The sequence below is a fragment of the Neodiprion virginianus genome, chromosome 6 (genome assembly GCF_021901495.1).
Source record: "Neodiprion virginianus isolate iyNeoVirg1 chromosome 6, iyNeoVirg1.1, whole genome shotgun sequence".
NCBI classification, from domain to species: Eukaryota; Metazoa; Arthropoda; class Insecta; order Hymenoptera; family Diprionidae; genus Neodiprion; species Neodiprion virginianus.
This window is the reverse complement of record NC_060882.1, coordinates 26,760,614-26,777,367: the sequence shown is the minus strand read 5'-3', so window position 1 is coordinate 26,777,367 and position 16,754 is coordinate 26,760,614. Positions and strand designations below refer to the sequence as shown.

Below are 16,754 nucleotides of genomic sequence, written 5' to 3'. Positions count from 1 at the left end.
ATTTTACCGCGACGTCCGAAATTAAGAGCCTCATTGCGTGACTGTAATTGACAGAATAACGTCAGGATTACCTCTCAAAGTTTCGAGATCCTATAAAAGCTGGGTATTTTCGCCAAGTGAAATATAAAAAGAAGGGGGAGACCAGACTGACAGAAGTGAGATCGAATTGTTCGATCCATCAAAACGATGGCGGTAAAAGGTTCGAAAAGGATCCGCGGAGCAAAAAATTCTAAGCACTGTGACGTCTATGACGAAGTAGTCACAAGTAAGAAGAAGAGAGTCGGAGTGGATAAATTCGGCGGATCGGTAACCGCGAAGCCTGCGGCGTGTCGGGTTTGGCGACGGCGGGTCCTTTGAGGTGTCCTTCGAAGCTCCAAGTTCGACGTTCTCAAACTTGGAAAATCCGAGGTTCCGAACTGAAAGCGGCGGGAGGTTGAAGGTTCCCGGAAATTGCGCCTACCTTGCCGAATCTAACTAGAAGTCTATATATGTATAATTCAAGGAGCTAGTTTCGAACTTGCAGGATCTATTTATCGGCCGATCCACCAGTTGGTAACAAATCGCGCTCAGGGGTGAATTTGAGGGAACGTACGTGTCCTCCGCGTTACAATTTCAAGAAAATAGCTGCCGTTGCACGTTCGCGCCGTTACGTGGAAACCATTCGTGCAAATTTTCTTCCACGAATACGGGGCGAGAACCCCGATGAATCGCTGCATTAGGGCAAAGGACTCGTAGTAACTGCAGATAAGTAGAGAGTCCATTCTCAGATCGTAGACTTCCTCTGTAAGGATTTCAGGAAGTACAGGGTAGACTGTTAAACACTTTTGTATTCTAAGTATGTTATTCGGATACGGAACAAGGAATTCACCGTACACTTACAGCTTATTCAATTTACAAATACAATAAATTTACCACACAATCTAGTAAATTCAAATTACTTTTTTTATTTTTCTTTTTCCTACAAATTTAAGTAAAATCAAAAAAATTTAACGCAAACGCATAGTAAGTAATTTACGTCGCTGCACCGAATTTGATTTCGTAAATTGACAACTCTTTTGTGCGGTAAATTTACAATCATTTTTAACAGTTTAGGCACTTGGTCCGAGTTTGTCCTCCACGAACGACGAGGGCGGAATGTCCTTGTGGAAAAGTTGCTGTCCTGTTCGTCGAGTCCTCGAATCCTTTCGAATTATCAACATCACTCTCAGACTCTTTGACCCGTCAATTTTCACTCTTTCAGATCGGTCGCCTCCCAGCTGATCCTCGGCCAGAGTGTCATCGCCGAGACGTACGACCAAGTGACAATATACTTCAGCGACATCGTCGGTTTTACGAGCCTGTCTGCCGAGAGCACGCCGCTGCAGGTTGTGGACCTCCTGAACGACCTCTACACCTGCTTCGACTCGATCATCGAGAACTTTGACGTCTACAAAGTGAGTTATATTCTCACGTTTTATTTCATCCGCACGCAGCCCCGGAGGCGGGCACTTACAGAGAGGCCCCCCACCCCTGGAGCGGGTTCATCTTCGTTTGTCAACAGCCGACGGGCACTCGAGATGAGAAAGTTAGACCTGGTTCTGAGCTACTGTGGGTTTCCTGATACGCACGTAGATCCACAAACGTCGACGTTCTTGGCAGAATTAGTTGAGACGGCGCGAACCTCGTTACAGGCAACTCGGCATACCCTACAGCTGCTTCTCTCCCAGGACACTTCTCGTCCATCCCTCTTTTCCCTTGCAGACATTGTAGCCGCTTCTCTCATTTTCTCATCTTTGTTCTAACCGGAATTCCGTGCCTTGCATCAAGCCCAGCCTCCGCCTCTCCGCCTATAGTTTGCACTTTCCCTTCTCTCGGACGGATAATCTTCTGTATTGTACTCGCACATTTTACGTGCAGTTCGAAAACCTCACGAAATTCCCGTCAACTTTTCAAATGCTCTCGGCGTTGGACGGTTTTTTTATATTACGTGGATTTATCTCGTTTGTACGGAAAGGAGACGAAGACATGTTTGCAGTTTCGATGAAATTTTAGCGCGAATCGTGGACTGCGGAAGACAATCGAGCGGGAAAACGGAAGCGGTCATGCAAATCGGGGATATGTTCTGGAATTGAACGAGGCTTACGTAAGACTAGAAATAATATCCCCCGAGACGTATTCACTAGGTATTTTATCAGGCGTGACTAAAATGTTTACAAACAAGGAACGCCGATCGGGAAAAGGGGACGGGGTTAAGGTCAAGGGTGAGAGTGAGGATTATAGGCTGTGTTGGATGGTAGCAGATGCGGTAACGGTATCACAATAATTATCATCATAATATAGACTACAGAGGATGGAGAAGTTTCGTCGTTGTTCATCCGTAGGCTAAGTTGACCGGTACAACTATTTTTCATAAAAACTTTCGCGAAAGAAGGATTTATAAAAATTTTCCTTTCGCACGACGTAGAGAATTGAAATTCACCGAGATAAATATACACGGCGATACAGTTCGTGGGTACAGCAACTAATCAACCTTGTATACCAATAACCGTAATAATCTTATTTATTCTTATCGGAAAAATTACGCAGACGGAATAAATCCTCGCGGATTTTTAACGCGAGTGAACGAACGAATATGAAGAAGAGAAATAGAAAAAAGCTAAAAGAACGCGGAACGAAACCGTGACACTGGACCTAAACGCGAATCCTTCTGTTTGCCCGTGTCGTACAGGATTTGAAAACCTCTTCTTTAAATACGTCAGTGGCATAAACGGCACGTACCAACGCTCGCGAATTTGCACCTTTTTCCATTTTTCCATCCCGTAAAAATTCTCTCGGTTCGAACACAGCGATATCGTTGAAAATTATCAGAGACCTCAGGAGTACGCGGACTCTTTGATCGAGAATTATTTATCACGTAGAATGTGACAGACGAGATTTGGGCGAGTGGATTGCCTCCGTCCCTCCCTTCGTGTGTCGGCAGTGTGCCGATCCCGATATCTCGGTTCGACATTTTTTCCTTCTTCGCGTCCTCTCGATTTACACGCCTCGTCGACGCCGCCGAAGGCTGGACAACCAATTTAATTTCTTAAATGCGAAAAACGGCACCTTATACCGCTGCGTATTTCACGTCCGCGTTGAATAACGCAATTGGATTGCGAAGGGACGAATTCGCGGCATCCAAACACCTCGATGAACCTTATTCTCTTGTTTTTCTCCTTTCTCACATTTTTCATCTCCTTATCCTCGTACCTACTTCACGGAATTGAATTTTAAGTGAGTTACGCGACGCGACGTGGCCAAATTGACGAGAAAATAGAAAGCGAAAAATAAAACACTACCGAGGTTCGAATCAACTACTTCCGCCGCGACGTTCAAATTTCACGAAATCAAAAACCGGCATCAGATTTTTACGAGTACCGTAATTTCGTTTGGTATATTAATTTTCGAACTTATCGTCGCCTCTCGCACGTTTTGAAAATTCAATCTCCCGCCGGCAGGATGGAGAGGTATTAAAAATTGAAACGGTGAATAAAGCCCACCGCAGCTTGGATAAGGCCACATTATTATTCCGGTATACATGCGCATGTACGCTTCGTGAATTTTCTCCCTCACCCTCACTCCGTGTGTGCGTATATACGTATATACATATATATACATATACGAACGCGTGTACGTCAGAGAGTGTATTACACGCGGTATGTGTACGTGTTCCTCTTTGGTGAATTCCCCTAGCCGAGTCGACTTGCTCTGAGCACTTGTTACCCTTGGTGCTTTAAACAGATTAAATTACGAGGAGCTGTAAAACACCCTCTGGGTATAATTTCGTACGCGGCACCCGCGCCGTCGCTATTATTTTCTCATATTTTATTTCTTTATTCTCCTTTCGGCAACCTCTGCCAAAAAAATAAAAAATAAAAACAAAAAAAGAACAAACTCGCGTGCCTGAAAAGGGCCCGTAAAATCCGAGTAGCCCTTACTCGTCATCTTAACGAGATTGTGTCGCGTCGAACACTCCCGATTCTCGTCTCGATGTCTCGAGGAAGAGGCAATCGATTCCCTCTCACCTTTCCTATATTTTGGCATCAGGAAACTACCCTTGGGATGTTAAATTTCATTATTTTCTTCGAAAAACGCGAGGCCTAGACTTTGTTGTATAGCTAAATGTACTTGGAGGAGTTGAGAATATCTGGAGCTTATTTTTTCACCCTTGTTATGTGACTCTACCCTTATTGGCAGAATCAAGACCCACGATTTTTCGACATTCTGAATCACCCTGACGGAATTCGACTTTCTATTTCCGGTTTACCGCTGACCCGGGAAGTTCAAAATTGTACGGTTCAACAGTCGAGGAAATCATTTGAAACGACTGTTGCACCGTTGAGATTATTGTAGTTACGATATTGATGAAAGATTTGAATGAAATATTCAGAAATCATTTGCAATTCCGTGCAATCTTTGAAAATATTGTGATCGTGAACAGCCTTAAAATCGTATGCAATATTTCGGGATCCGTGAATCCTTCGGAGTGACACAAAATGAAGTACAATTTTGAGAAATCGTATCAAAAATTGTTTCACACTCCCGTGAATTGATTAAAAACCCGTAGAAATATCCTCGATTCGTATGAAACCTTTTGAAATCATTCAAAATTCTGTGACGTCAAGTGTCGTAGAATCCGTTTGGATCACTTGAAATCTGCATTTGATTATTTGTTGAAATTGTTGCTAAACAACCGCATCAATCGGACGTGTTTGCAGGTGGAGACGATCGGTGACGCGTACATGGTGGTGTCGGGACTTCCGGTGAGAAACGGAACGAATCACGCAAGGGAGATTGCAAGGATGAGTTTGGCGCTGAGGGACACCGTGATGACCTTCAGCATCCGGCACAGGCCAAACGAGCAGCTCAAACTGCGGATCGGGATGCATTCGGGTAAGGAAAAAACGAAACGACGACCGGAAATTCGAGAGCGCAAGGCTTGCGAAAAATTCCGAAAGCAGCAGCGCGAAAATTTATCTGTCACGTTTTACGTTTCACTTCACCGCCGTAAGGAATCGCGTTTCAGTTACCTTCTCACGTGGTTTGACAGCCCGGAAGTCGTCGACATAAACCGACGTAGGCGTTGCGTTACGCGGATCTTTTTCCTCTCCGTTGGACGGCGAAATTTTTGCGCATCTTTTAGGATCAAGGGCGCGTCATTCATGGCCTGAATCGAAAGTTAGGAAAAAAGGGAGAATCGGTTGTGAAATTCCCAGCGACAGTTGTTCCTGCCAATTGTAATTAACGCGAATGAAGAACATTCCGGCCAAACGTCGTAGAAATGATTCTGAGTAAATTCGAGTAACAGGATTGAGACACGATTAAGATATCGAGAATTTGAGAAAAGGTTTTATCATTAAAGGCTTGAAAAGCTTAAACTCTGCTGTATTTTATCCGATAGTAATGTTTTCGGCTAATTTAATTCCTCCCGAAGATCTCCGGAAATCGTGTGAAAAAAAATTCACGAGTAGAATTATCCGTAGTTGTGGGTAGAACAGATTTTCGTCAACAATAAAGTGCATTTACGCCTTGTAACTATATCGTGATACAAAGTGTCTTCGATGTTTCTCAGATAATCTACGGGGGTTAAAAATAAAAGAGTTTAATCATTATCAACGTGTTTCACTTGACTTTTCTCGAATTGCTCACATCTTAGCCATCAAATTCATTCCTATCAAACAATCGAAATGTCGTTTTACTCGCGTTCCGCGCTATCATTGGAACAAATGAAATGACTGGAGATTTTTCGAACGGTTTTTCCTTTCCTCCTCTTCTAACTTTTTGTTCATACCGTGGATCCCATTGATCCTTAATTCTCTTTTACCGCTAAACTTTTACAGGGATTATTATGGAGATCTAGGGGATCTCTATATTGAGGAATTTCCAGCTGAAGCAAGCAATTAGCCAACGACTTCAAAGGCGTGCGAAAGCGCGGAACCCGGGGGATTCGGAATTGATATAAAACGGCGGGCACTCTGAGCGGTGAATTTCATTAATTTCGTCCCCTCCCCCCTCCCTCCTCACCCCGCCCCCTTGAATCAAGGGGAAAACGCGCCACTGTCTTTGGCGCTGGGCTTCTAATTTGATATGCGTTCACCGCGTGGATCTTAAGCTGCGCTGCGGAGATATCGCAGGGTGGAAAAGTCGGGAGACTTAAAAGCGGCGAACGGCCTTGGTTCGGAGTTTCGAAACGCCGTCTCGCTTATCTTTCTCGCGAGGAGAATAAGGAGGCTCTGAGTTACATGTCGAGATTTGATATCTAGTCTGCCCGGGTCCCGCAGGATAATAAAGAGTGCTTTTCTCCATACTCCTTTCACTTTTTTGCGAGCTAGTCAAGCCGGCGGGACCCTTTTCTAAATTAATCTTTTCCCGCCTGGCATATTTCCAGATTTCACGTTACTGCACGCGCGGCGTGAAATGTTCAATTTAAAGTTTCTTTTTCTTCTTATTTTTATTCTTGTTCTTGTTCTTGTTCTTCCGCTCTTTCCCTCGAAGAGGAAATGAAAGAATAAATCACAGAGTTACGGTCACAGCTTCTCGTTTCAACCGAGGAGTCTCCTGTTTCGGTAAAGTTGCGCATGTATCGCGGTTCCCGAGTAATCGTGCGTGCGGGGTGTACCTTTCGAAAAATTTCATTTCCAGGATATCGCAATTCGGAATTGGAATCTCGGTACTACGTGCCCTGTGTTTTTTTCCACCTTGACCCAAATCCCATAGTGAAACGATCAGCTGTCGGAGTTTCACTGTGCGAGAGAGGTAAATTTAAACAAGAAAAGCGAGAGACTGTGAAAAATGTAAAAAGGAAAATTGAATTCAGATGTCAAAAATTGCGTGTACGTATGTCTACGTGTGCGTATGCGATCATTGAAAGCACAGTGGTATAATTTCTCCGTTCGCCAAAGGGAAACGCCGATTTTGAGGAACATCCAATTTCTCTGATTCGGTAATTCTTTTACCCTCTCAGCGAATTTCAAGCTCCCAGCTCCGCTTTCGCAAGATACGTACGTGCAGAGATATCGAGAAACGAATAAACATCAGCGGATTGCCTCGTTTTCAGGACCCTGCGTCGCCGGGGTGGTTGGACTGAAGATGCCGAGGTACTGCCTGTTCGGAGACACGGTGAACACGGCGTCGAGAATGGAAAGCAACGGGGAAGGTAATGAATTCTATTTATCGAGAAAAAGCCAAGGGGAACGGGAAACAAATCGAGGAAAAATTATCCTTCGCAAATCTCGTCTCCCATACTTGGCTATATCTCAACTTTCGAAGCTACTTCGCCTTCGCCTTTCCGACCATCCCTTCGTCCGTTCGTCCATTCATCCACTCATTCTTACTCTCACTCTCTTCGTGCCTCGCGAAGCTTCTTCCGACCACTTAACCAAACGACTCTGCCTGCAGGAATTATTCTTTCACTCGACAAAAGCCAGTCTCGATTCCTTTTTACTTTTGTATACCCACGGACTTTTCATCCATTTGCCGTATTCCCGTACATACTCGTACATATACGTATATCGAGAAAAGGGCAACGATATTCGGAGGTCATCAATCCTCGAGCTGTTTCTAATCGTCGAGAAACAAAGTTTTCATTAGACGATGGATTAACTTTCGTTCGATACACTCCGTGTCGCATTATACACGGATCTTGAATGTAACAAAGCACCTCTGTCCGACTAACTGGATACGTAGGTGGGCATTTCGACGTTAAACCAGAAGCAGGTAAACAAAATTCACTGTTTGCTCGGCGCAAACCGAGTTTCCGCGATTCAAACTGGTCGTGAATCAACAGATGCTATATACCAGCACCGTCCTGAGTTAACATATCGCCCGAGGTCAAGGGCTGAACGAGGGCGGATCGCGGAGGGAAATATCTTCTCACGGGAAATTTATACGTATTATATACCTCGATTGAAATCTCCGAGTAAATACTCACCTCGCGCGACTCTCTCATTGTCAGTTGGCCGAGGATCGGTCGAGAAGGGACAGGAAATTTGCTCGGCGCCTCTATTTCTCACCTCTCCTCTCCTCTCCTCTCCTATTAATGGCCATTCGTTTCTCTGGGAGATCGTTGACCCGCGAACGAGCCTTTCGATCCTCGCGTGTCACCGTAACTGTACTTCCTGACCGGCTGGTAGCTTCGTTTAATTAATGTTTATCCGTGTACTTTCTTTTTTTCTAATTCGTTTCTCCTTTCATTGAGTATACGTATTTTCGTCCACATCTTGCAGCTCTGAAGATCCACGTCAGTCCCCAGACTAAAGAGATCCTCGACACCTTCGGCACTTTCGATTTAGAGTGCAGAGGCGAGGTCACGATGAAGGTCAGTAATTCATGTAGAATTATCGTTTCCTCCATTTTTTCTTATATCAATAATAATGACGTCCAATTTTTTTCTTTTTTATCACCCACCGTCATACTACAACTTTCTCATTTTTTATGATCCGTGTTAAGTTTGGACATAAATGCAAATATATATCCAGTGTGAACGAAAATTTAAGTTTCTTATTTGATTGAATTTTATTCTTTTCGGCGATTACAGGAAAAATTGTTCTCAGGAAGAGCCTGATTATTACAGAGAGGAAAGAAAATGACTCTATAATATTCCCTCGACAAGTTTATCGAATTTTTCTCTTTTGTCGTTGTCTTTCAGAATACGCGAAGGGGGGAATTTAATGAACGGTTGTAGGTACCTAAATTTTTTTCATACACTCTAGCTACACCTAAGCCTCGATTTGCATAATAGCTTTGCTTACCTTATGAAATTTTCGTTATACCGCTCACACTTTTTAATTCCATTATCGTTGGAGCGCGGACCGTCAGGCAGTCAATCAATCATCCGTTCTTCAACTCGCGTCCTGCGTGCAACCCGATATGCATACGAGTAGATATACAAGCGTATACATTTGATAACAATGCACCTTCTCTCCTCTGCCTTATATGCATTATTATACCCCTTACAACGTGGAGAACCACTTTATCGATACATGGGAACCCCCTTATACTTCGATCACAATGCGGCTGATGCATGAATGTGATATTAATAGAAAAAATCGACACAGAAAGGAGCATTAACCAATGTCTGCAGTGCTTGCTAAAGTTAGTAGCTTGTTTTTTATTCCGTTTAGACTTTGTTCGGATATTGAGAAACGAAGAAGAAAATAAATGGTCGCTTGGCAAATTTCACTACGTTTGTAGGGAAAGAGAAAAAAAAAAAAATTAGTAGATTTCGCTGATCGTCAGGAATTTTTCAACTCCAGAGACAAACATTTTGAAAATATAAAACCTACGTAGGCATCACGTGCCGTCGTTAATATACAATAATCCCTCGCCGAAGTTAAAATCAGAATAAACAGTGTAAACAATTTGTTCACTGGAAAAAAAATTAACCGACTTGAATTATTTTCCAACAATATTCCTGTATGCAAGTGTAGAATTCTCAATAGTGTTGAGGGAAATACGTGAAAGATTTTGCAGGGTTTCGAAGGCCCAAAAAAACCGTGGGTATTTCAAAATATCAATCTATAGCCGTCCAAATTCGAAGCGACTCATCTTCGAGTAAAAAAAAAAAAACAAAAAAAAAAAATCATTTGATCTCAGGGAAAGGGGACGATGGTGACGTACTGGCTTCAAGGCGAGAAGTCGAAGACGACGAACAACAACAACGTCCAGTCGAGACCGGTTCCGATTCCGATCGGGGCCCAGAACCAGGTGCCGGGGATCGCGCATCAGCAGCACCAAAACCTCCAGAGTCGTGGGGGTCCGACGCTGACCGGAAACGGGGCACCTCCGAGCCTCTCGTCGCCTTCGCCGCGGCACCGATCCGGGGGTGGTGAGGGGGCGACGCACCCCCAAATCGCGACGCATCTCACCCTCGAAAGCGTTCCAAATCACTCGGATTCCGGTCCCGGTGCCCCGCTTCTGCTCCCCACGTCGGCCGGGGCCCATCCGAGGGTCTAAGATCCACCTGAGAGGGTTCAAAGGGGGGCGAATGTTTCTTCGAGGATTTTTATCCTCTTACGAGGATTGACGGTGATCGGGAAAAGCGGAGATGCCGACCAAGTGGGGGAAAGAGAATATAATGAAAGTAGCGAGAGAAACGGGATATGTAATGTATGTAGGAATTAACGGTTAATTTGTGTGCAATCGTTGATAGTTTTGTGTATTCTTGCCTGCAGCGATTGATTCGAATGCGGCAGATTATCGTATCGAAGTCAGGAAAGTGAAGCTGAAGGACTATTCTTCGTAATTTATTCGCCAGAAATTAGTGATCTCTTTGTACAAGGTATCGCGGAATCAATGTTACCAATTATATTATATAATTACATGCGCACACACACATACATATATACATATATATATGTATATACATTAGGTAAATGATTAAATGTAATGATTAACAAAAATTGATAAGTAATGGATAAATTAAAAAAATCAGAAATATAAATAAATATATTATACATATATATACATATACATATGTATATCGTCGGATCAAATTCTCCGAGCTTATTATACATACGTAGAGTGGTGTATAATTGTATACGGTGAAATAGAAACCCAGAGTGAAAATCACGAGTGGAAAGAAAATGATAAAAAAAATATATATATATTATACGATAAGCATAAATAATAAACTACGCGGAAGGATTATAATGTTATAATTGAGGAATATATTATTTCCGATCTTGTTGTATACGTATTAATTACGGCGGGATTTTCGAGTACAATACCCGTGACTCAGTATTATCAATCTAAGTTTAGAATTTTTTTCTCGCTGTTATTACTTCCACCCCCGTTTTTTTCTCTTTGTAATATACATAATTTACGTATGTAACATATTTATTTGGTCTCCAGTTATAACGCATAAATACGGAGCGCGTTTCGCATAGCGTGATTCGTAACTATACCTATTGTTATTATCTATCTTCATAATTTTTTTTTTTTCATTTCCGAAAAAGTTTAGGGCATACAATCGTATTATAGGAATGCATGTAGCACACATATACACACACACACATACACACATATACATATTAGATTATATTGTACCTTTAAAATAGAGGTAAATAGAAAATCGTCTATACGGTCGCGTCGCGTTCATTGCGCCGCCAAAAGTTATTAATTCTACGATAATAAACGCTCTATGGCCTATTCCGAGGCAAAAGGCCAACGGTAAGCAGTTACGTATGACATTACTAGACAATTAAGCCACGATTCAAAATATACGCATAATGATTGTTACATAGACGTGTTTACGAAGCTGTTTGAGAGTCTGCGGTTAACTTCAATAAGTCCTACTACTTCTAGCCTAAGTCCGAGAGTGAAATATTTGTCTTATACGAATTTCGCTGCTTACCTGTCGAAAGTTGAGGAATTTTCATCGCCGAACCGATTCTGACTTTTCCTTGGCATATCGTACTTGTTTCTTAGTATTACAATTAATACCTTTCCCTCTGGCCGCAGGCTGTCAAACTTAATGTTAGAAGATTAAGATTATTATTATTATTATTATTATAAATGATAAATGGTATATTATATATTATAAAGGATATATGATTAGTTATTGTATATTATACTGTATAGACGCATATATATGTGGCAAAATATTGCACGCATATGTGTGCGTGTATAGTATACGAAATGAAGCTATAAAAAAAAGGATGACAAAAAAAAACTTATCACAAATCGATGTGTATAGAGTTTAGAGAGCCGACGAGGCTGGGCCTCCGGCTAACGCGTGACTTTATGAAAAACGCGGAAAAATAAATAGCTAGATACGAGTGAGAGAGACGGAAGAATAGAGAAGGAATAAGAAAAATTGAGTATACAGTTAACGTGCTTTAAGAAATTTTTGAGCACACAGAGAAGCTGTTTATAATACCGTACAACAGTCACGATACGCACGATGCAATTAAATCGAATGTAACGAGTGAATGAACGAACGAACGTTTGAATGATCGGTCGACCCGCGTTGTAAAATGACGTCATAAAAGATAACTATAAACGAAAGAAGAAAAAAACGAACAGGAGCAAACAAAATGTGACTCCCAATGACGAGAGGTTACAGATACATACATAGATATATAAATATGCATATTCATATATTTATGTCGTTTATTCTTATCAACATAATTAATATACGTATAATAGTCACGTGTACCGACGGTGTCGCAGCTCGTAATAAAGTTGAAGTCGTTTTCAAACATTCTTTCAAACGATCAATCACTTTCTTTCCTTTATTCACTCACGCACGCTTTTTCTTCTTTCTCGTTCGATTCGGTCGACGAGAAAAACTTTTCAAAAAAATTGTCAATTTTCAAAGGGTTGAATGTCCCCCCCCCCCAACAAAAAAAGCAAACTCCAATGGGTAATAAAAGGATAAAGAAAAACCGTATGAAAAAAATTTTATTGTTGTAAAATACTTTGGCATATTTATGTAACGTACATTATTATTAGTATGTATCGTAGATTGTATAAGAAAAGAAAGAAAGAAAGAAAAGAATTGCGACTAACTGCAACACGTTCTTAAACCATTGCTAAAACACAGCGTTTGCAAATATCCAATCCAGGTAACGGTTCACGCGAGTGTAAACGCCCGGATGTCCTGGCTCCCCGCAACGAATACCCCACGACACGATACCCACGTTCACCCATCTTCCATTTCCCAATTGGTGGAGCAGCGGCCCCCCGGAATCACCCTGAAAAGAGTGAAGGAAATTTATAAGAATAAGAAGAAGAAGGAGAAGAAGAAGACGAAGAAGAAGAAGAAGAAGAACAAGAGGCGCGGAGTATTTAAGCAGGGTATACAACGTCCGAACGAGCAAGGTACGTGCCACGCAAGAAGAAAATTCTTACAATTAGAGTCAATATTCGTTCGATATTCCTGCAATCCCGAAACCTTGTTTCATTCCAATGAATATTCATATCTCACCTGGCAGGAATCTCGGCCACCCTCAAACGCCGCAGCGCACATTGCTGTGTCGGGTATTCGCTGGGTGAAAGTTCGGACGCATTTTTTTTGGGGCCAAATCGGTACCGCGACTTCCATTAACACGGAACTTGCCGGTCCGCCGAAAAATTGGGTGCCCCAACCTGCGGGGAGGGAATATGGAGGATTAATTTCGTAATTGGAATTAAATTTTCCTAATCGAAGTAAAGTAGACGTGACATTTTTTGCCGGTTTAGTACAGTGTGTGGCCGCATTCGTCACGTGTACAAAAAAAAAAACAAAACAAATAAACCTGGCTAAAGATAACAGAAAAGTGTTTGTTCGGCTTTTGAACGCTCTGGAAATTGATTTTTTAACGATTGAGTAGACAAATACTGTGCTAATATTTACTGCAGAAGATATTCCTGCGATTGGATCAATAACTGAATAGATTTTTAGTACCAGAAACGGTCGATATGGCACCTCTACTCTACACGTTTCAATACCATTGAATTTCGTTCAATTTTCAAAACCCTGCTCGTGAATTTTCACCGGTAGAGATTTATGCAAGGTTGGGGAAAATTGCGTTCATTAAATTTATCATTCGAATTCTATTGTTGGTACCAAAATCTTTGACCGCGAAAAGAATGGGAGAAAATTGACAATTGTAAAGGTATTCGTAGAAACTAGTCACATAACTTCACAACTAATAGAGTAGAAGGTTTTGCAGACCGGCGTAAATTCGTTTCGCGTGCATCGCACTAATTTTTATTAAACCCCCAGGGGGTTCAGCGACTCGCGCACACACGGTCGGGTTCGTACCGCAACCTTTGACCCGCGCCTTCGTGGTTAATTACTAATTTAAGGACGGCCCGAAGGCAGGTTCCCGGGGGGATACTAGCAGTTTCTTTGGCAGAACGCGGTTTTCCCGTTAGCAAGGTACGTGATCAAGCAAGCGGCAAATGCCTCCGGTCTAATATTCAACATTCCGTTAGAAATTTAGGATTTTGAGCGGAGACACGCCGCTGCCGCAAGTCCTCGCAGTCTCACCGATCACGATCCCGCTTTTGTTCTCAAAGGTCACGCCAACCGGAGGCAGGCATATCGGCCATATGTAACTGCTGAACGTAGTCGGCCTGTGCATCTTCACGATTGCGATATCGTGCTCGTAGGTGCTCGGGTCAAAGTCCAGGTGCTGCCTGATCTCCGTCACCCGGAAATCCAGCGCCCTGGTCTCGTCCTGTCGACGGAAGTCGTACTCCCCAAGTCTCACCTTGATCTCCCTCGCCTTGAACCTGAAACCAAAACCAGGCACCCCCGGGTTCTCGGACGCTGTGAAGACTCGAATAATGCTCACGACAATCAGCTCGGAGGTTCTTTTCCCCCCGGTTTTGAAAATCGATTTAGAATCCATTTCTATTGTACCCCGTTAAGCAGTTACAAAATGCGAACTAAGTACGTTCTTTGAAATTACCGACTTTTTTCTCACTTGGATATCTTGGAATAAATCGTTGGAAGCCTTTTAGAAACCGTTTCTAAGTTTACTACTCACTGAAAGACGCAGTGGGCGGCCGTCAGGACGTGCCGATCGGTGATCAGGACACCGCCGCAGTAGTGAGAAGCTTCCTTGCGGAGGAGAGCGGCGATCCAGGGCCACTCCTGAGGGTCGGCGGGTCGGCCTCCGACGATGCGTGTCCTTGACCTGGTGCTGACCCCGCATCCGCGGGGCCCGCGAGGCTGTAACGAGGTCCTCGTAGCTCCCGAGCCCTGGGTCACATTTTTATTGGGATCAACCGTCTCTAGGCCGTCGTCGATGCTCTCGGATGAGTTTGATTTTGGGTCTTCGTCGTCCGCACCTGAGGCGAAGAATCGTGGATTTTGATTCGAGGTGAAGTGGCGATGAATTTTACGGAATCGATATTTCACAACCCAATTTGCAATTAGATCGAACGTGTCGGTTTCCCGAATCGCAGGCACTTCGATCGTCTTCGCAGCGTCGAATCACTCGGGGTGTAAAACAAGCGTATAACAATAAATCTTAACCGTCTTACTAACTGGCAACAGCTGGCAGAATCCCAGCGATGCTCTCCACATTCGGGGTGCTGCTTTTTCCGACTTCGGTTCCGTCAGGACAGCAAACTCCCACGTAACTGTCGAACGTTATTTCTCAAATCAGTGGACATTTTTACCATAGATATCGCGGGGGGAGAAAAACTTGCCGGATTTAAGTACGAGATGGTAATTATATGGACAGCACTTTTTTTTTAGTAAAAGTTACTCGACGATTGCGGTATTTTACAAGCTGGAAGAGCATTCGCGAATATAACTTCAATACCTTCGTGCTAACAAGTAATTCCTACCTCACTCGCTGTAATTTTGTATTTCATTAATGCGCTGTTCGTATTATAATTGTAATTACAACGGTTCACTCACGTTTGCTCGATGATACAAAGGTATTCCATGAAACGCGGCGAGTTCGAGCGAAACTCATCGAGGACGCACATGCTAAGGTGCCTGCAGTGTCCCTTTTTGTCACCCGGTGCGACGCAGGCTTGATAAGGTTTATTGGGCTGAAAAAGTGTAACATATAAATGCTGGCAACTTTCCTCGTATTGTTTCTGACACGGTATTCAAAACTCAAGTAACCTTTGGCTCCCTCACAGCGTCGCCTAAGTTTACCGTCCTCTTTTCTCTCAAGTTCGAATGGTCTAGGTTGACGGGTAGTTGGAGAGGCTTGAGGCCCTGAAGATTCGGGCCCCATTTAAGGCTGGCCAGAGCATCAGGATCTGTAAAGATATCCGGGAGTCAGTTTGTGCGTATTTTCGACTGTACAATATCACGCGAGCGCAGAGTGATATAACAGCACTCGGTGATAGCAGGTTCGGATTGATATTACTATCGAGAAGCAGAGGACGCGGGCTTCCTCTGCGAACGGGAATCACGGAGCGGGTTCCGGGTGGCGTGAACAAAATGGAACGGAAATATGCAGCTAATTAAACTCTGAAATAAATTAAAACATGATTACGTAGGGAGGTGGATACGAAGCGAACGGCTCAAGAATTCATGGCCAAAGTCAAGAGACGATGTATATCGTCGGGTGCAGACCTTTGACCTGGAATTCTTCTCAGGATGAGCCGGTACTTTCACTGCGTTTTCTACACCCACGTGATCGTCGTTGTATGTTATTACACTTTTTACCGAGAGACGATAACTCGGTTGTCTCTGAATTTATTGTTCGTTTCACGGTCGAAAAGAGGGTAAAAAAATTAATTCGAACCGTACAACACGATCATAGTCGATGATTCACTCTTTTCGAATTTCACCTACTTTTGCACAGTGGTCGTCAAACTTTCGGCACGAATTTGAATAAATTTCACGTGAAATGAGTGGATACTCACCGATGTAGGTCGCCGCATCTTCCTCAACTGGATGGCAGTTTGATCCTACCGATAAGATGAAGAGCAGCAATACTGCAGGGTGGTGCCGCATTTCGCGGAATAATTAATTATTCAAAGTCGATTTTCACACTCGCGATAATATATCGCGGCCGGTCATCAATCCGGCGATTTAATAATTCTTGAAAGCAAAACGCGGAGTGAGTTTATTCGAAAGACCACTCACGCTGATCGTAGACCGCAGACAACGCCACCGAAATCACGAGACCACCGCTTATATACTCGCGCCTGGGGCGCAGATGCCATTGTACGCGGCAACGCAACACAGGTTGCAGACACGCAGGCGGCGAATTATGCGCCCACATTACAGACTAATGATTGTACCCTTAACGAATGTGATTTATAAGTGTCGCTTT

At 43.2% G+C, this 16,754-nt stretch overlaps 3 protein-coding genes across 14 annotated transcripts in view; 2 read left to right on the top strand and 1 right to left on the bottom strand.

The window, feature by feature from the left end:
- LOC124307837 (atrial natriuretic peptide receptor 1) overlaps nucleotides 1–12,309 on the top strand; it is a 136,409-nt gene extending 124,100 nt beyond the window's left edge. For all 12 annotated transcript variants that reach the window (XM_046769973.1, XM_046769974.1, XM_046769972.1 and 9 more), the window contains 5 exons: nucleotides 1,241–1,433; nucleotides 4,737–4,911; nucleotides 7,076–7,174; nucleotides 8,244–8,335; nucleotides 9,613–12,309. In XM_046769973.1, coding sequence (XP_046625929.1) covers nucleotides 1,241–1,433; nucleotides 4,737–4,911; nucleotides 7,076–7,174; nucleotides 8,244–8,335; nucleotides 9,613–9,972 — 919 coding nt within the window. In that variant the 3' untranslated portion in view covers nucleotides 9,973–12,309. The remainder of the gene's footprint in view (nucleotides 1–1,240; nucleotides 1,434–4,736; nucleotides 4,912–7,075; nucleotides 7,175–8,243; nucleotides 8,336–9,612) is intronic.
- A 97-nt stretch (nucleotides 12,310–12,406) lies between these two features.
- Nucleotides 12,407–16,575, bottom strand: LOC124307846 (proclotting enzyme). Its single transcript, XM_046769992.1, has 8 exons — nucleotides 16,342–16,575; nucleotides 15,590–15,729; nucleotides 15,377–15,513; nucleotides 14,999–15,093; nucleotides 14,496–14,799; nucleotides 13,994–14,238; nucleotides 12,947–13,107; nucleotides 12,407–12,713 (listed from the first exon to the last, which is right to left on the bottom strand). The coding sequence occupies exons 1-8, from the start codon at nucleotides 16,430–16,432 to the stop codon at nucleotides 12,552–12,554; spliced, it is 1,335 nt and encodes a 444-aa protein (XP_046625948.1). The 5' UTR covers nucleotides 16,433–16,575; the 3' UTR covers nucleotides 12,407–12,551.
- LOC124307839 (semaphorin-5B) overlaps nucleotides 12,790–16,754 on the top strand; it is an 85,478-nt gene continuing 81,513 nt past the window's right edge. Inside the window, exon 1 of the mRNA XM_046769981.1 lies at nucleotides 12,790–12,840. The gene's annotated coding sequence lies outside the window, so the exon portion shown is untranslated. The remainder of the gene's footprint in view (nucleotides 12,841–16,754) is intronic.